Genomic DNA, 20,973 nt, shown 5'->3' with positions numbered 1-20,973 from the left:
CCCTCTTGAGGGGGGAGGAACTATATACTCAAATGGGTTTTTTTTATTCAGACCATTTTGGCCGATCGACATATTCATCGTACAGAGTTGAGACTGGTACCATTAGAAACCTTGTCCATCGTACAATATGGAAATAATAAGATTTTTTTGATTTTCGTTCTTACAGGGAGTTATCGAGGTTTAACTTTTTGAGAAAAAAGAGTGAATTCCGCTGATTTTTTTCACATTTTCCGTAATTTTCGACTAAAAGTTTGCTTATTTTGCTAAAGTTTGTTAAAATTTTAACAAGGTGTTGTTGATTTTATTTTTAAAGACAAAAAACAATTGTCGGCTAATGATATTTAGTTTTTTGTCAAAAATTCTGGCTAAATGTTTCAAAATTCTGACATTTCCATCAAAAACAGCACAAAATAGGTTTTTTAGTCCATTTTGATTAAATTTTCAGGAAGTACAAACCCAAACACCACTAACACAATCTTTGACGACTCAAAAAGAAGCTATTTGTACTTCAACTTCCGTTGCGAGTGCTCCGTAATTAAAACTTTGCCGTTTTTTGCTAAATTTACTCGCTCATTATAAAAAACGCAGCATTTATTTTTGATTTTTAACAAACAAAACACCTATAACATTCTTTAACATTCTTTAACATATCTATAACATTCAAAAAATTAAGGGTTCTTAATGGACGAACAGCATTAGCAGAGCTAGTTCTGGACCAATCTTGGACTGTTACAATCCAAAAATAATTCGGATTGTAATAAGTCATTCTTTTTATGGAAAAAAAATTAGATCTTTTTTCATATTAATTGAAAAACAGAACATTTCAAATCAAAGCTAACTAGTGATAGGTTCAATTCGCTTCCTAATTAGCTCCAAATTTTTGCTTCTGGTTTTTTACTGGAAAGCTTATGGTCGTTTTGACTTTTAAAATAATTGATTGAATGAATAATGGCTTTTTGAAACTTGCCTCCATTTTTTCTCCAAATTTGGTCAATTTGTATTAAAGTGTCAGCAATGAAAGAATGCTTCTTCTATCTACTGATTTCAAATTCAATCTTTATTGTGGTTTTTTACCTTAATTTATGCTTTTATGGCTTTGCTACTAATAGATTTCACATTTTTTTTATTTTCAGGTATTTGCCCATTTTTCACGTTTTCTAGTTTTGTTACATTATCACGTTATTGACAGTTCATATATCAAAATTATTGACGTTCATAATAAAACAGAATTGATAATATTAAAATCTTTAAGGATACAGACTCTGGTTTAAACGGCTTCAATAATACTTTCTCGAAGAATTTAATTGAATTTTATAATTTTGTCTTTAACTGTCGTTTTTACTTTGTCTTTTTAGTCGTATGAAATTTCCTGTACAATGACCCGGTTTCATTAGCTTTTCATGGAAAAAACAGGCTGATATTCTGATCTTAGTAGATAGTTGATGGCTTTCATGACTTTGAAAACAATTGTTTTCAAAATAAAGAAAAAACATTTTTTGACTTCGCAATTTTGTTCAATATTTATTGTCTGTTCGTCACCGAGTCTCGTTTTTTGTTGTCTGTTTGTTACCTAGTCTTATTTTTAACACGCCATATACGACAAAATTGTTGTCAAGGGAAGGTGAAAAAGGAATTGCTGTCATTAATTCTAATATTTTTAAAGTATTTGTTATGACTTTTCTCGCTTCCACACGGGTTTTTTCCACAAAAGTAAATTAATTTTTGATTTTGTCATATTTTACGTTCTATTTGCAGACGTAAGATACATTCGGGATAATTGCAGTTTTCACGGGCTTTCTTTGGAAAAATAAACGAACCTAATTAATTAATTCAATCTGTAATTAATGGCATTCATGTCTTTGGAAGCAAGTTTTTTCGAAAGAAAACAAGTATTAATTAATTTTGCCTTTTTTCTTTTCTGTCTACTTGTTACCTGGTTTCATTAATGAGAGGTCACGTAATAAATTATCGGTATTCGTAGAAGGTGAAATTTAACATATTTTGAGTGCCAAAGTGTGGCTTTACGGCTTCGAAAGCGTTTCTGGGAAAAGTTTAGTTGATTTTTTTGTTGTTGTCTATTTGTTGTTTGTTTTGTAACCGCATAAAAAATGAAAACTAACATTTCTAAAGTCCCATCTATAGAGACATAGTAAATGTAAACCTAAGGGATTTTTATTTGGTTTCTAATGGTTTTCTTTACTTTGAAATTAATTGTTTTTTTATTTAAAATAAGCTAATTCTTCAGCTTTACTGTTTTTGTTCTTTATTGCCTAATTGTTACCAAGCCTTATCATGGACTCGTTCCGTATCTTTTCTGATGAATTACAAGTTTTTTTGTTTAATTGCAGTTTTATCTGACGCTATTTTGACATTGTTATTAAGTTTTTTTTAATCGGAGAAATTTTTTGATGTAATTAATGTTTGTTGTTCTTGTTTGGTTGTGTTGTTCGTCTTGACTCGCTTTCTTAAAATTGGCATATCTCATGAATCTAATGCATCATTTTTAACTCCCCTGATTTATTTGGTTTTGAGGCTATCTTTTCGTTTGTACAGCAATTTTTTTTTGAAATTTACTTGAATTTTTTGGGTTTTCTATCTCTTCCTCATTTGGTAGACAATTATGCAGAATTTGTGGATGAGTGGGGTTGGAACATTATGTGCAATTGCACATTACCGAGCCTCCTTGTTGAGGTTTAAACTCTAAAAATAAAATAGCTGTTTCTCAATTTCGTTCTGATTTTGCAAAAAAAGAACCATTTGGGCAAATTTTTTACAGGCATCATGAATGGCCTTCTGAAAACTTTTCCCAAATAGTTATTTTTCACACGACGATTTGAAACATTTGGTTAAAAAAAGGATTAAACTATCATAACCAAACATAGATAAGCAGTATATATACGGCTCAATTTTAGCCAATTTTTGTAACCAAAATCACTCTGAAAAAAATTCTATTGTCGTGATAATCGAAATTGCGGAGTAAATTTGATTCGAGGAGTGAGTTAACAGATCTCTGTCGTGGTACTGAAAGTTGTAATAATTGTTTGAACTAGTATACCCTGGTAACTATACTTTTCGTTAAATTACCTTCGCAAATTTTTTGAAGTTAAAAAATCTCCGTAACTGAGAAATTTTACAAATTTATAATTTTATTTACATTTGTGAATAAATACAACCGATCTTTTTTCCTGACCATTTTTTTCTTACTGTTCAAAGAAATGAAAATTTTTATATTCTGAAAAAGAATATACTAAAATTTTGAAACTAGTGGTAATTTTCCAAAACACATTGATTTCACTAAAGGAGACTTGACTTGCCGAACAAGTAGGTAATTGATTTTTCAGATCTAGTTCCTTTTCAACATATATTCTAGGAGCTCTTATCACCTGCATTTATTGCAGAATCGCAGACGTTTTCCGGAAGCACTCTTCAACACTTTGTCTCAGGCTCAGTTATGGTTCATCTATTCTTTGGAGACAATAATTTTTGTACACCCTGAATTTTTATCGTGTGAAATCACTGCTTTTTTTGCTTGTTTGATGATATAATGCAGCTTCACACAAAAAAAGCTTTCTCATGTTATGACTAATTACTTATTTGTTCGTGTGAATGACTGTAAATATGAAGATAATTTACTGTTCAAATTGGAACTTCTGTCTGCATCTTTGTTTTAAGTTACTGATTTGCGAAATTATTTAGAAAACATGAAAACTGGTATGAGTATTTAGTCTGGTTGAAGTCCAGAAACTCTAGGGTCGTCTTTTGGGATCAAATTTGACCAACAATTTCACCTAAGACCCTCGTGTTCAAAGTACTGCAGCTATTCGTAGCAAAAATCAATTATGAAAGAAGAAAAAATATTACTTGGATGGAACCACGCGAGAAAAGCACAAAAACAAAAAAAAATCAAAAATTCTTTCCTTCGACCACAGAATTAGAATTTTAAGCCACAAGTCTTGTCTACAATTATGTAAAGTTCATGTAACTTGACATATGTTTTGTGTAAATTTATCAGAACTGTGATATAGTATACAATGACCATCATCATTTGTAGTGCTGAAACCCCTATTTTCATTTATTCTTTAATTTAGTTCAGTTTAGTCATTTACTTCATTTTATTCAATCTTGATTTGAAGATCAAAACTTCCTCGTTCAACGCTGCTACATTTGTTTACTTAACATTGTGATTTAATTGTCTGTTCATACTGTCTGCTCATTTTAATTTACCGCAAATTTCCATTTTTAGTTATGATACGTTATGATCAAATTACTTATCAAAATTCTGTTGTTCCTATTTATTTATTCTCTTGAATCTAAATTGAATTTTCAGTTGACTCTCTTTATTTCCGAATTCGCTCCGCGAAACACGCAATTCAGAATATCAGATATAACTCCAATTTCGCTAAGCGAAATATCAGTCTAAAAGTTGACGCTGTATTGGCGACCCAAATACCACTTAAATAGTGAGGCTTGGAAAGTTCAATCTACTAAATACAAATTAGTAGCTGAAACGCTCCGCGAAATCACCAACAATTTTGTAATAGCTTAACTCATAAAATCGCTCAGCAACTACAGCCATCTACAGAAGACGATTTCTGTACGACATGGCCCAGTCAGCTCGCAAATCTCGCAAGACCCCACTTTCCATTGAACCTTTTTGGGAACGGGCTACATCGGGCCCTCCTATACTATAAGAGAAGTGGCGCATCCAAGTGAAACTAGCAATTCTTGCACAGGAGAAAATTACATTAGACACCTTTCTCCAACCAAAGCCAACGCAAGTACGACTACCGGTCGAGCCAAAATACAAAATGGCCATCGAGGATGCAACAGAACAAATGGAACGGGATAGTCAAATCCACTATAGTCAGTTGAAGCTCCAATGGGAATTTAAATGCCAGAAAATCACGGAACCAGGTATTTTGTGTGGCAAAACACCATGGTCATTATGTGATCAGAAGTGTGTCTCACTCCTCTACCTCAATATGGGGACAGAAGGAAGACGTCTGTTAACGCAAAAATTTCCACATGATCACAACTACGACCTGTCTACTCTAAAACATTGGGAAATGATGAAAATAGCTTTCATACGACCCAGAAACATCACTTTCGACCGCTATGTGTTCTTTTCGAGGAAACAGAAGAAGGGTTAAACTGTGGAACAATTCTATAGCATTTTGAAAGAGTTAGTGGAAAATTGCGATTTCGAAGATTGAGAGGAAGCGATAATTAGAGACATCTTCATCACTAATATGTTGGATGATGATATTCAACGTGAACTCCTCCGTGATACAGTAGACCCCGACAGAGCCCTCAGCATAGCTGTCAATATGGAGATGGGACAACAAAACCAACATCGAATCTCGTCCAACAACAACAACGCAAATGGAAATTGCAATCAATGCTAAACAATCCTTCAAGCGATTTCGCGGCGCGAATGCTCGTGGAAATCAATCAGGCAGAATTTCATTCAATCGAGCAGCGATAGGCCAGTGTAGAGGTTGTGGTCAAAGTTGGACTCCAACGCATCGTCAGGTTCGCCCTGCTATGGGTACGAAATGTAATCATTGTGGTCTCATCGATCATTTTGCAAAGGTATGTCGGAGAAAATTAAATAATACAAGAAATTCTCGTCAAGACATTCGCATCAATAATTTAGAAAATTTTGAAAACACAGAGTAAAACGTAAATCCAGTAAATCCAGAGAATCAAACCGCAAATTACATAAACTACATTGAACAGTTCAATTCTGAATACGACTCTTCTGACGATAATTATGTTGCGATGGTGGAAAATCTTAATACACCCCCACTGATTTTGCAAAATATGACGATATAAATTTGAAATATAGATTCCCATTTGCTCCTCGATTCTGGTAGTGGCTGTACAATCATAAATATGTCACTTGCCAAGGAGATAATGTTTAATTGTATGCAAGCACAATGGTCATAGAAAAAACCACTATAACTCAAATCCTTTTCTAATGATATAGTTGAAACACTCGGAACATTGAAAACATCAGTTGTAACGATTGGAAAATTCAAATGGCAAAAATCACGTTAGTTGCAGATGGTTTCCGACACATTTTTGGACATGATCTCTTCGATCAATTCGGAATAACTATTTTACAAAAGCTTTGCCCGAACATAGAAGTAAATAGTGTTGAAATACCTTGTGTAATAAAACCATCTCTGACAAAACAATTTCCAAACTTAATTTCCAGAATTGGAAAATCAGAACATCATGGTTTCAACTCAAAATTTCATAGAAATTATCGTGTCACACATCAAAAAGGAAGAAACCTGCCGTTTCAACTTCAACCAAAAGTAAAGACTGAACTCAAAAAATTACTAAACGAAGGACCTATTGAAAAATTATCGAAATGTTCCGACCAGTTTTTTATATCTCCAATCGTTATAACAATCAAAAAAGACCATTCAATAAAATAAATTTAGATTTTAAAATTTTGAACAAAGCCATACACAAAAATAAGTACCAGATGCCAATTATCGATCCTTTGATTTAAACTATTTTACAAACACTGTCAAACGCACCGCAAGAGACGGCCTTTTTTACGACACTCGATATGCAGTACTCGTATAGTCAATTAAATTTGCATAGCAATACGGCCCGCCATTGTAACTTCAATATTGTAAGCGGGTATATGACTGGCACCTACCGTTTTAAAACCTGATTTTACAATCTTACGGATATGCCTGCCAAATTTCAGAAAGCAATCGATTGTACGCCCGCCGGCCTGACTAACACGTTCTGTTTTCTGGACGATATACTGATAAGTAGTAGAAGTAGAATTGAACATCATCTCGAGCTTGTACAAAAAGGTTTAACAAAACTGGTTCAGGAAAATCTGCGTATCAAATTAACTAAATGCCATTTTGCAAAAGATCAAAATTAATGGCTCGGACATAGTATCACTCAAACAGGCATAACACCATTAACAAGTAAAACTGATGCCATTAAAAATTTATATTCACCCTCAAATCTCTAAAAATTGCGATCTTTTATGGGTTCAATACATCATCTCAGAAAATTTATAACAAATTTTTCTCAAATGTGTCACCCATTTAGACCTCTACTTAATAAAAATACAAAACTTGTCTGGACAGATGAACATGAACAATATTTCAAGTGGATGAAAACAAAAATTGCAGAAACAACGGAAAGTAATTACTTTAACCCCGCTTTGGAAACACGTATACAATCCGATGCTTCTCGCAAATGTTTGGGTTGTGCATCAGATCAGCGCACACCGAACGGATAGCATACTGTAGCTTTTGCATCGCGCTTCTTAAATTCAGTTGAAGTGCGATATAGTATTAATGAGCTTGAATTTTTGGGTGTTGTTTGGTCTGTCGAACACTTCAAATATTACCTTTATGGTAAGCCCTTCAATGTCATAAACAATTACAGAGCGTTGTTATCTATAATGAGAGAAAACAGAGCTAACAAATCGTATAATAGCCGCCTAACAATTTGGGTCGATAGAATTTTACCATTTGATTTCACGATAGATCATCTTCCTGGCTCGAAAATGGGATCAGTCGATTATATCTCGCGCGAACCTCAGCAAAAAGCTGTTAATACTTCCACTTATCATGATCAATTCATTGTTGCTAAATTGGACGCAATTAAACGCAGTGTGAAACGCTTTTTATTAAATGCAAAAATTATACTGATTTTTCGGCGCGAAATAATCTTATAAAACCGGTCTCGAATAGTCCACATTCCCATGACAAATTATGCAGTGAATTTGCACCGCAAAATCGAGAATCTTTTTGGATTACGCAAATTGGCAATACAATTAGCGAAATAACGCCAAATAACTCCCATTCTGATGCCAAAATCGAGAACGCGAATCCCACACGCTTTTTGCCTTAAATCGCTCTACTGATCGGTTGGATAAAGGTTACAGTAATTTTCTAAGAACTGCCAATAGATTCCAAAACGTCTTGATGATGTCGCACTCAGATAATGAAACATTAATGCAACTGAAACACTCAACACCATCAAAAGTACGCTTTGCCGATGAAGCAGGCCCATCTACAGCCCCATCAAAACCAGCAACACCATCTACCACAAATATGGACACAACGACATTATCAACAAACGATCTCTATACAGACGCCTTTAACTTTGCGTTGTCAAAAAATTTCTCCAGCACTCTAACGGTCAGTCTCACAACAAAGGACGCAATTCTCAAGTAAATCAGAGATTGTGTACCAACGGACAATGAGGATAGGTGCCGCCAAATCAACCCCTATATCCATAGTTTTTGGAAAGATCTTCACGTAAAGAATGGCTGCGTGAGTATTGACAATCGGATTGCCTTCCCCAACTCTATTAAGGACGCATACGTGGAAGCGATCCATTCCAAACATCCAGGGAGTTGGGGGACGACGGACATGGCGACACAAGCATGGTGGCCGTACATGCACAGGGACATCATTAAAAAATGGTTAAATGTAACCCTTGTGTCAAAATTGTTAACAATTTAAATTCCTTCTGATAAATGGGCACCACTAAAATTGTGTAAAGTACCGCATGAATAAATGCAAATTGATTTTGGTGGACCAATCTATATTGAAAAGAACCAAGAAGTCTACTTTCTTGCATGTATAGATCGATTCTCTAAATTTGCAACAGTGGAGGTATTTGACAGAGCAAATGCAGAAGATATTTTAAAATTTTTTCAAAAGTATGTTTTGCTACACGGAATTCCTCGTACAATTAGACTAGGTCAAGCGCAGTGCCAAATTGGCCATCAAATTAAAGCCTTTTGTAATCAAAATAATATACAGCTAATTGAAGCTCCGATACAACATTACAGAGCAATTGGGCTAGTTGAGAGGCTAATTCAAACAATCAAGAATCGCTTAGCTTGTATTAAAACGTCGGTGGGAAATCACTTTAATTTGAAAGCATCGATAAATTTTGTTATTTATCAACTACGTATATGTTGACAAAAGACTATTAATTTTTCACCGTTTGAAGCGTATTTTGGTAGAAATGCAAATACTCCACTAGGTAATATTACAACCGAGCTTGACCCTAGTAATCTCACATAAAAACCAATTTAAAAAAAAATTTAGACACCGAGACAGTTCGCTGGAACGAGTTAATCTCAGACTAGCAGTGGGACAATGATGCGAAAAGCGACATCAATCTAGAAATAAGTAGAGACCGACTCAGCAAGGACGCGGTACAACGGTGTAATGCAGACCCAAATAAGGACTCAAGAGTAATCTTGGTCTTGGTCAATCAGTACCACATCCAGATCTTGGTCAAGCAGTACCAAGAACAGAGGTTTTACTAACTTCACTATCAAAAAAGAGTCTGGACGGTCTCTACGAGGTTCTCGCATCCGGGTGATCAGTTATAAAATTGCACGCATACACGTCAATCATCAAAGAACCAGGAAAACGGGAGGTGACTATAAGAAACTCTGATTTAGTGAAATGTGGAACTAAAGCAAAGAGACAAACAGAATTGAGAAAGAGACCCAAAAATACCATCGGGGAAATTAGAGAAGATCTAATCAACCAACATGCCAAAGAAGCAAGACGGAAATTGTAAGGCAATAAAAAGATAAAACACAAAAGGATTGCTGATGACATGAGTACAGTATCATCAATACACTCAAATGTTTCGAGAGCATTGCGGGTGCGCATGCCGGCGAAGCCAAAAAAAACCTTTGTACCCGCACCACCACAACCACCTACAGAAACGGTGATCAATTTCGCGCCGCCAATGGCACTACCGCAGACATCGATAGTAATCGCGGAGCCACCGACCCGCCCGAAATGAAAAGCGGCTACTAAAGCAACAGAAGCCTTACAACCCTTTCAAAAACGCAAACGCTCTTCCCCCTCAATAACTGAGTGGGATGAATCATTAGCATCCACACAAACTTGTCCGCCAACTATCTCAACTACCTCGGCACCCTCAAGACAGAAACGAAGGCAGATGATAAAGCAGCAGCAAATACAGAATAAATCCATTTCATCAACAATTTAAAAAACTGCCGCTAGTAATCAAGATCAGGAAAATTATTTTTTAGTAGGCCCCTGTTCACCAATTCAATCGTTTCCAACTCAATACTAAGTCCCTCCGAATTATGGAAGACCCGAAAATTAAATGACAGTTCCCGAGACAGAATGCACCTATGAAAGTGTTTCTGATTAAGCAAAACTCTTCAAAAACATTATAGTACTAATTCTAGTGACCAGTGCATATTTTATTAATTTTCTGATAAATATACTTCGCTGTTTAATTTTGTTGAGCGGGAAATGTGATATAGTATAAAATGACCACCATAATTTGTAGTGCTAAAACCCCTATTTTCATTTATTCTTTAATTTAGTTCAGCTTAGTCATTTACTTCATTTTATTCAATCTTGATTTGAAGATCAAAACTTCCTCGTTCATGGCTGCTACATTTGTTTACTTAACATTGTGATTGAGTTGTCTGTTCATACTGTCTGCTCATTTTGATTTACCGCAAATTTCCATTTTTAGTTATGATACGTTATGATCAAATTACTTATCAAAACTCTGTTGTTCCCATTTACTCATTCTCTTGAGTCTAAATTCAATTTTCAGTTGACTCTCTTTGTTTCGAAATTCGCTCACCGAAACACGCGATTCAGAATATCCAATATAACTCCAGTTTCGCTAAGCGAAATACCAGTCTAAAAGTTAACGCTGTATTAGCGACGCAAATACCACTTAAATAGTGAGGCTTAGAAAGTTCAGTCTACTAAATACAAATTAGTAGTGGAAACGCTCCGCGAAATCACCAATAGTATTGTAATAGCTAAACTCGTAAAATCGCTCAACAAGTACATCTATCTACAGAAGACGATTTCTGTACGACAAGAACTTTGCGTGAAAACACTAAAAATTCACGTGTAAAATCTTCTATTTTTGAATAGGGAATCACATGGAAGACCAAAACGAGATATATTCATCTGATTTTCTGAAAAACAATCACATATTTTCGTGTCATGAATGAGTTTTTTTTCTCTTTGTGGTACAATAGTACATTTTTAGTTTGGGGCTATTGTTTGGTGTAGCTAAATTGGTTCATTTTATGTTTAATTTAATTTAGTTCATTTCATCTACCTTTATTTTGTTCATTCATTTAGTTCTAGTTTTGAAGATCGAATCTTATGTTTTCATACTTGTAAATTTGTTTACATCTTGTGCATGATCTTTTGTCTGTTCACATTGTCTCGTGATTTTAAGTTGCCGCATTTAGAAATGTAATCTTATGAACAAATTGTTAATCAGTTTTGTTAATTTTGTCTAAATTCATTCTCTTCATTTTCGCAATTCAAATTAGTTGACTCTCTCTTTAACTAGACTCCGATTCGCCAAAGTCTTAATTTAGACGTATCAAAAGTTTAGTATCTTTCGCTAAGCGAAATACTCTATAAATAATTGAAAGTGATTTCGCTACGCCAAATCGACCTAAACACTGTAACCAGAATCTTTAATCCACAAGCAACAAACAATAGCGTTGAATCGCACCGCAAAATCACCACTAATTAGCCGCTGTAAAATAAGCTACTCGGTGCCGCGAATCAACTCATTCCTACAGATTGAAAACCTGTACGACATGGCGCAGTCAGCTCGAGAATCTAGAAAAACACCGTTGTCGATAGAGCCATTTTGGGAACGACCAACTTCAGACCCACCAATCAGATGAGAGAAATGAAGAATTCAAGTAAAACTAGCGATTCTCGCTCGAGAGAATATCACTATAGACACATTGCTACAACCCAAGCCAACGACAGTTCGCTTGCCAGCGGAACCGAAGTACGAGATGCCAATTGAAGATACAACTAAGTAAGCAGAGAGAGAGCGTCGAATTAGAAACAACCAGTTGAAGTTGCAATGGGAGCTAAAATGTCAAAAGATAACAGAAGCGGGTATACTATGCGGGGAACGTCCATGGAATTTGTGTGACCAAAAATGCGTATCTCTCTTGTACCTAAGTATTGGTACTGAAGGATGACGACTATTGACACAAAAATTTCCGCACGATAATACTTACGATTTGACTACCCTCAAACTCTGGGAAATGATGGAGATTGCATTTATCCGCCCAAGAAACATCACATTTGATCGATATGTGTTCTTCTCTCGGAAGCAGAAGAAGGGTGAAACTGTAGAGCAATTCTACAGCATCATGAAAGAATTGGCTGAAAATTGCGACTTTGAAAACCGCGAAGGAGCAATAATCAGGGACATTTTCATCACGAACATGTTGGATGATGACATTCAGTGGGAGCTTCTACGGGATACAGTTGAACCAGAGAGGGCACTCAGCATTGCAGTCAACATGGAAATGGGTAATCAGAATCAGCAAAGAAATTCATCTAATAACGGAGCAACTGGCAGTACAGTGAACGCAATACAACAATTCAATCGATTTCGCGGCGCGGATGTACGTGGAAATCAATCAAGCAGAGCAGTCACCAACCGCGCATCTGTTGGACAATGTCGTGGTTGTGGTCAAATCTGGACACCAACACATCGTAAGGTTTGCCCTGCAATGGGTAAGAAATGTAACCACTGTGGTATGCAAAACCATTTTGCTAAGGTATGTCGTCGAAGACTTAACAATACAAGAAACACTCAACAAACCAATTGCATTAATACTGTAGAAACTGCTGAAACATCTACCCAAAATTCTAGTCAGGAAAATCAGAACGTCAATTATATCAATTATAATGAACAAATCAACTCAGACTATGATTCTTCGGATGATAATTACGTTGCAACAGTCGAAAATATTAGTTCACCAAAGTTAGCACTAAAAAATTTTTCATTAACGATTGGAAACACAAACTTTGATTTACTTCTCGACTTCGGTAGCGGTTGTACCATTATTAATATGTCACTTGCAATTAATGCAAAATAATGCAAAATAATGCTCAATTGTGCGCAATCTCAATGGTCGGAGAAAAAACCATTGGAATTGAAGTCATTTTCTAACGATATAGTTCAACCTCTTGGCACTTTAAAAACGCCGGTATAATGTAATGATTGGAGCATTCAGAAAGCAAAAATAACAGTCGTAGCTGATGGGTTTCGACCAATCTTAGGACGAGATCTTTTTGATCAGTTAGGCATCACAATTTCTCAGAAGCCTTGTCCGAGGTTAATAACATAGATCAACCTTGTGCAATAAAGAAATCACTTGCAAAGGAGTTTCCCAGTTTGATATCCCGAATTGGAAAATCAAAAAATCATACGGTCAATTCAAAGTTCCACAAAAATTATCGAGTAATACATCAGAAAGGACGAAAAGTGCCAATACATCTTCAACCGAAAGTGAAAATTGAATTAGAAAAACTATTAAATGAAGGACATATCGAAAAATTAAACAACTGTTCTGATCAATTTTTCATATCTCCGATTGTCATTACGGTTAAAAAGGACAAATCAATCAAAATAGCACTTGATTCAAAAATCCTAAATAAAGCTATTCATAAAAACAAGTATCAAATGCCCAATATAGATTAGCTAATTCAAACAATTTCGCAAACACTGTCAACGGCGCCGCAGGAGACTACTTATTTTGCTACTCTTGATTTGCAGTACGCTTATAGTCAACTTAAGTTACACAGTGATACGGCCCGCCATTGTAACTTTAATATTGTTAGCGGAGATATGACTGGCACATATCGACTTAAAACTGGATTTTACGGTTTAACGGATATGCCAGCTGAATTGCAAAAAGCTATTGATTGTACTCTTGCCGGTTTGGAAAATACTTTCTGTTTCTTGGATGATATTTTGATCGTAAGCAGAGGTGGAATCGAAAAACATCTGGATTTGGTACGAAAATGCCTAATAAAACTAGATCAAGAAAACTTACGCATAAATCTTGCAAAATGTCATTTCGCGAAAGAAACCATTGAATGGCTCGGACATAATATTACACAATCAGGTGTAACCCCACTTTCAAGTAAAACGGATGCAATTGGAAAATTATCGGCACCTACTAATCTTAAAAAACTTCGATCTTTTATGAGTTCAGTACACCATTTAGGAAAATTTATCCCAAATTTGTCACAATTATGTTACCCCCTGCGACCATTGCTTAAGAAAAATTCAAAATTTTTTTGGACGGAAGAGCACGATAAACAGTTTTCTCTAATAAAAGAACAAATTACGGAAACCACTGAAAATAAACATTTCAACCCGGAATTAGAAACAAGAATTAAATGCGATGCCTCACGTAAAAGATTGGGATGCGCATTGGAACAACTAACACCTAATGGGTGGCATACAGTAGCATTTTCGTCACGATTTTTGAACTCTGTTGAAGACAGATATAGTATAAATGAACTAGAACTTCTGGGTGTTGTTTGGTCCGTGGAACATTTCAAGTATTATTTATATGGCAAACCTTTTACCGTGATAACTGATCATAGAGCACTTCTCTCAAGTATGAGAGAAAACAGATCTAACAAATCATATAGTAGTAGACTGACACGTTGGGTAGATCGTCTACTACCATTTGATTTCTCAATTGATCACTTCCTGGCACAAAAATGGGATTAGTGGATTATATCTCTCGTGACCTGCATCAACAAGCTGTTAATATATCTGCATATGACGAGCAATTTATTGTAGCTAAATTGGATGTAATTGAACGCAGTGCGAAACGCTTCTTATTAAATGCCGAAAATTACGTCGATTTTGCAGCGCGAAATCCACCTACAAAAAGCGTCATAGATAATCCAAATTCCACTAATAACTTATGCAGTGAATTCGCACCGCGAAATCCAGAACATTCTACAAGTACACAAATTGATAACCCAATTAGCGAATTAACAATAAATAATTTCAATTCCATCCCCAAAATCGAGACAACTAACATTCCTCACCCGCTTTTTACCTTAAACCGACCCACTGAACAGTCACTCTCTAATTTAAACAATTTCCAACGAGTCGCCACGAAATTCAAAAACGTATACATGATGTCCCAATCAACTTCCGATGATGAAACGCTGATGACAGTCAAACAATCGACTCCATCGAGAGTACGATTTGCAGAAGAGGGACCTTCAACAGCTCAAGCAGCACCCGTAACTCCAATAACGCCCACAACCAATACAACAGCCACTTCGCCGTCAGTAGACGACCTTTACCTGGACTCTTTCAACTTCTCGCTCTCCAAGATCTTCTCCAGCTCCCTAATGGTCAGCCTGACAACCAAGGACGCAATTTTGAAAGAGATTCGCGACTGTAGTCTTACGGACAACGAAGATAGATGTAAACAAATATCCCCTTACATCCATTCCTTCTGGAAAGACTTGCATGTAAAGAACGGGTGTGTCTGCATAGATGACAGGATTGCTCTTCCCCATGCAATCAAAGATGCCTATGTAGACGCCATCGACGCAACTCATCCTGGCACATGGGGGATGACTGATATGGCAACACACGCGTGGTGGCCATATATGCACAGGGACATAGCTACGAAAACTGCAAAGTGCAACCCCTGTGTCAAGATTGGTGAAAATTTAAAACCTATTATACCTGCAAATAAATGGGCACCTTTAAAGTTATGTAAAGTTCCAAATGAAGAAATTCAAATTGATTTTGGAGGACCCATCTATAATGAAAAAAATCGAGAGATTTATTTTCTTGCATGTATTGATCGATTTTCGAAATTCCCAACAGCCGAAGTATTTGATAGAGGTAATGCAGATAATATTTTAAAATTCTTTCAAGAGTATGTTTTGCTACACCGTATACCCCGTGCAATTAGATTGAATCAAGCTCGATGCCAAACGGGGCAACAAATTAAAGCATTTTGTAGTCAAAATAACATACAGCTAATCGAGGCGCCAATACACGACCACAGAGCAATTGGTTTGGTTGAAAGACTAATTCAAACAATCAAGAATCGCTTAGCCTGTATTAAAACGGCTGCGAAAAATCAATTCAATGTGAAAGCTTCAATAAATTCAATAATTTATCAGCTACGAATATGTCGTCAAAAGACTATTAATATATCACCATTTGAGGCACATTTTGGTAGAAAAGCGAACACGCCATTAAGCAATATAACGACTAAACCAGACCCAAAAAGTTTAACTTACAAAAACATTTTAAACAAATATTTAGATTTGGAGACTGTCAGATGGGACGAGCTCATCACAGACGATAACTGGAATAACGATGAGCGTAGTGACATTGAAATAGAGGTGAATAAGAACAAACTGGGCAAAGAGGCGATGAAACGGCAAAAGGAGGAACCGAATAAGGAGTCAAGATTGATTTCTCATTCAGATGTCGGACAATCTATACCCAGAACGGAAGCATCACTGGAGGTAAAGCTGGCAAAAAAGAGACCTCGCACGAAAAGATCAAAGAAAATTCTTGATGGCCTGTATGACGTCTTAGCACCAGGATCGTCAGTAATTAAAACAAATGAACATACTTCAGTGATTAAGGAACCTGGAAAGAGATGTGACAATCAGGAACTCAAATTTAGCAAAGTTTGGGATGAAGGCGGAACGTGACACAGAACTGCAGGTATACGCTAACCGACGTCCAAAATTGCCAACGGGCAAAACAACTGAGGAGCTCATAAACCATCACGCAAATGAATCCAGAAAGAAGTTAGAAGGAGGGAAACGAATGAAGCATAGGAAAATGGCAGATGACGTTAGTACAGTGTCGTCAATTCATTCTAATGTTACACGCGCCCTCCGTGTAAGAATGCCAACAAAGCCCAAAAGACAACTGTCAACAGCGCCGCCAAATCAACCCACCGAATCAAGTAACGATCTCGCGGTGCCAATGGAATTACCTACCACAAGCATTGTTATCGCGGAGCCACCCAGTAGGCCAAAGCGAAAAGCAGCTACAAAAGCATCTGTAGCATTAATTCCAACAAAAAGAAAGCGCTCCACAGTATCGATCACAGAATCGGATGAATCTGCGACTTCAGTTCAAACTTGCCCTCCCACAACTTCAAGTACTGGAGCAATTGGGAAACAGAAAAGACGACAAAATATCAAGAAACAACAAATTGAGAATAAATCAATAATTTCTGCCATACAAACTGCTGCAGCACAGTCTAATCAAGAGGAATCTAATTTTACAGTCGGCCCATGTTCTCCAACAACCTCATACCCGACCCAATTCTATGTCTCCCCCAATTACGAAGAACCGGAATTGTCGATGACAGTTGGCGAGGCTGAGAGATATTACGAAAGTGAGAGTGATTAAATCACATTTCACTAAAACTGTTGCGTTCAAAACTCTGATTAAAACATTACAGTATTAATTATTTTAACAAGTACACATGATTATTAATTTTCTGATAAATTACTTGTTATTTATTTTCGCCAAGGGGGAAATGTGGTACAATAGTACATTTTTAGTTTGGGGCTATTGTTTGGTGTAGCTAAATTGGTTCATTTTATGTTTAATTTAATTTAGTTCATTTCATCTACCTTTATTTTGTTCATTCATTTAGTTCTAGTTTTGAAGATCGAATCTTATGTTTTCATACTTGTAAATTTGTTTACATCCTGTGCATGATCCTTTGTCTGTTCACATTGTCTCGTGATTGTAAGTTGCCGCATTTAGAAATGTAATCTTATGAACAAATTGTTAATCAGTTTTGTTAATTTTGTCTAAATTCATTCTCTTCATTTTCGCAATTCAAATTAGTTGACTCTCTCTTTAACTAGACTCCGATTCGCCAAAGTCTTAATTTAGACGTATCAAAAGTTTAGTATCTTTCGCTAAGCGAAATACTCTATAAATAATTGAAAGTGATTTCGCTACGCCAAATCGACCTAAACACTGTAACCAGAATATTTAATCCACAAGCAACAAACAATAGCGTTGAATCGCACCGCAAAATCACCACTAATTAGCCGCTGTATAATAAGCTACTCGGTGCCGCGAATCAACTCATTCTCACAGATTGAAAATCTGTACGACACTCTTTGTGTGTTCGCGCTTCCTTTTTATGCGATCCCACACGAGTAAGTTTTAGCATTAAAAAAACCTCACCGTGATAAAAGTTCAACCTGAGTTCTCAAATACAAGTCTAGTCTGATCTTTTTATGTAGTAATCCGTAATTTTGAATAAAAAACCAGGATTATCGCAGTTCTTTCAATCAACACAGAACAATAAATGACCAACTTTTTGCCATTATCAGACACAACCATCATTTTTCGTAGTTTTTTTCCATTGTAGCTATCTCGGTCATTCAATCACTTACAGCTGTTACGCCAATTCCCACCCTTGCGGGAGTGACATTGATGTTGATCCAGAAAACAGTCCACGAAATGATGACCAGGATTGCAGATGGAATTATGATCTGGTATATGTAGACCGAGTACAATCTGTCAAACTGGAACGAGGCTGAGAGAATCGTGTAGTTGCTTGCACCGTACTGAACTGAATTCTTAAACAACACAGGCCGAGTGTTTTACCCGCCGAAAAAAAAACATTGAAAAAATGGTATAATTAGTGTAAAACGAAAAAAGTACAAAACGAAAATGTTAACCTCCTTATCTCCACTCTTTATGTGTTGAAAACGGTAATTTTAAGAGTTAGAAATAAAAAACGTCAACCAAAATAGGTGTTTCCTTAATTTTACCTTTTTGTTTTGTTCTTTACAATGCACTCACCCGGGGTGGGGCGGTAGAATTATAGACAAATATCCAGACAGAAACCAGTTGCTTGTATTAACTTGCAGCTTGTGCTGATAAATGATCAGATCTAGCTATCTCAGGACTTATTTTTTTTAACAAAGAATAATAAAATTGACAATTAACTAGGGTAACATGACTATGTTTATCAAAAACAGCAGATCAACAGCTCAATAGTTCAATGAATCAATTTTCATCAGTCCATTTCCACCAAAAATGTTTCTATTCTCCCCACTTATGAAGGGGGCAACGTGAGACGCAATTGTCCCTACCGAACAGTTTTCAAAGACAAAACCTAAAGTTCCTGTCAAAAAAACCCAAGCAGGGGATCACAAATCAGAGAAGAGAAACCGCACAATTTTTGATACTTGTGAGAATGGCTTGTTCATTCCGTAATCATTCGCCAATATATAATTTGCAAGTTTTGGTAAGTTACTGTGAGCCATCAATATATTAACCTATAAATCTTACAGTCAAATTTATTATATTGAAATTTTTCTGCTGCTGTTTACAAAGAGTTGCAAATTTGGTTCACAGGTTTAAAAAAATTGCAGACTACTTCAATCTACAAAAAATTGTGGGCCAATTTTTAAGCTTACCAATATTTGCTAATTTTAAAAAATTTCTTGTAAAATTTCCTAATTTTTTGCAATTATTATGCATTAATATTCGATTATTTGCGCCTTGAGTTTACAAAATTTGGCAAAAAGAAAAATGCATTTTTGGGACAAATAGTGTTTCACCAATTTCATCAGCACCCTGTACACGAAGAACTCACCGATTCTGTGTACATCCTATTGTGATCCGACCATCGGAATCCAATGTACTCCAACTGGTCATACTTCTCCGGAAAGTCCAGACCCTCTCTGCTCCAGTACAGTCGGATGTCGCTCTCGTCGTAACCATAACTGGACATGAGAATCGTGCAGGTCACTAAGAATTTTTAAAATGATCTTATTTCTGTCCCAAGAACGTACTGTACCTTTCCGCACCCCAAAAAGGCGCGGAAAGTTTAGACAATTATGTCATAAATCTGAGACAATTATGTCAGATTTGAAACAGTCTACGTTTCCCAGAAAGCCTCATAATCAAAACGTATGTCTAAATTTGGTCCTTAAACTTTAGATATTAACTATAGCCTGGCCTATTCTATTCCATAGTGATGTCAAACCTACCCCATCTCAGGAAATCCAAACAATCGAAAGTTGCGAAAAACATTTCGACTAGTTGAGTACAGATCCTAAATTTTTTATCGAATATGCAAAACGTTAATAATTACTACATGGACATCCTGAATTTTGACAGCACCTAAACATTCAAGCATGCCTGGCGGATACTGCAAAGTGGATGAACGATAATCAAAAGCACCATTGAAATTCTTAAACAATAACAATTATTCAATTGTTCAATCATCAAGGGAAACCAAACGTTTTTAACAACTGAAATAGAGAAATTGCATCAACAGAATGGTGCCAACGGTATCAATAAAAGCATGCAAATTCCAAAGTTCGAGTGCTTTCAGATTTTTTTAGACATTTTTGAAACAAGCTAGCTTTAATAAAACTTGTAGAGCCAATATCAAGTTTAAACTAAAATGAGGATGTATACAGAGAAAAAATATCTGACTAGAGAAAACATCGAGTATTTAATATTTGAAAGAGAACACGATGCGAACCGACAACAAAAAAAAACTGGTGAGTAAACGCCCAAAAAGTTTTAAAACTCAACCAGCCGAATTTGCAGATCTATAAAATCAAAACCCGAAAATTCGGAATAAAATTTACACCCTTTTGCTTATTTCGAATGACCATGTTATGATAAATGATTTAAAAAAACAAGTGGCTAACACAATCAACAATTGCCTCTCTGTAATAGATTTATAAAGCAACGACACAGATTGGAAAATTTTGATTTTCCAATTTTTGTTCCTAAAAAATATCACGCAGAAAAATAACAAAAATATTTTTTACGTAACTGACAAACTACCGCAGAGCAAGAATAAAGCATCAGGCCGGACTGACTGCCTACATAAGTATCTTTCAATTGTTGTGGAAACTGGATTGCAACACATTTACCATCCTCCCAACAGAACGTGTAATTTTCTAATTTCAAAACAAAAGTCATATGACACTGCCAGTTAAAATTAACAGAAATGATTGGCAGAAAAAATTGGCAGAAAATTGGCAGAAAAAACGGAAATCATTTGCAGCATTCTTTTTTTTCAGATTTACCAAAAACATTCAGCCTTTTATGACAAAA

The 20,973-nt window shown here is 35.9% G+C and overlaps 1 protein-coding gene across 1 annotated transcript in view; it reads right to left on the bottom strand.

Annotated features, from left to right (window-relative positions):
• Window positions 1-20,973, bottom strand: part of LOC142350586 (gamma-aminobutyric acid receptor subunit beta-1-like) — a 37,711-nt gene that overhangs the window by 2,023 nt on the left and 14,715 nt on the right. Inside the window, exons 5-6 of the mRNA XM_075402472.1 lie at window positions 19,493-19,647; window positions 18,282-18,467 (exon numbers count right to left, since the gene is read on the bottom strand). Coding sequence (XP_075258587.1) covers window positions 18,282-18,467; window positions 19,493-19,647 — 341 coding nt within the window. The remainder of the gene's footprint in view (window positions 1-18,281; window positions 18,468-19,492; window positions 19,648-20,973) is intronic.

The sequence above is a fragment of the Convolutriloba macropyga genome, chromosome 12 (genome assembly GCF_964194025.1).
Source record: "Convolutriloba macropyga chromosome 12, txConMacr16.3, whole genome shotgun sequence".
Taxonomy (NCBI): Eukaryota; Metazoa; Xenacoelomorpha; order Acoela; family Convolutidae; genus Convolutriloba; species Convolutriloba macropyga.
This window is presented reverse-complemented; position numbering and strand designations above follow the sequence as displayed.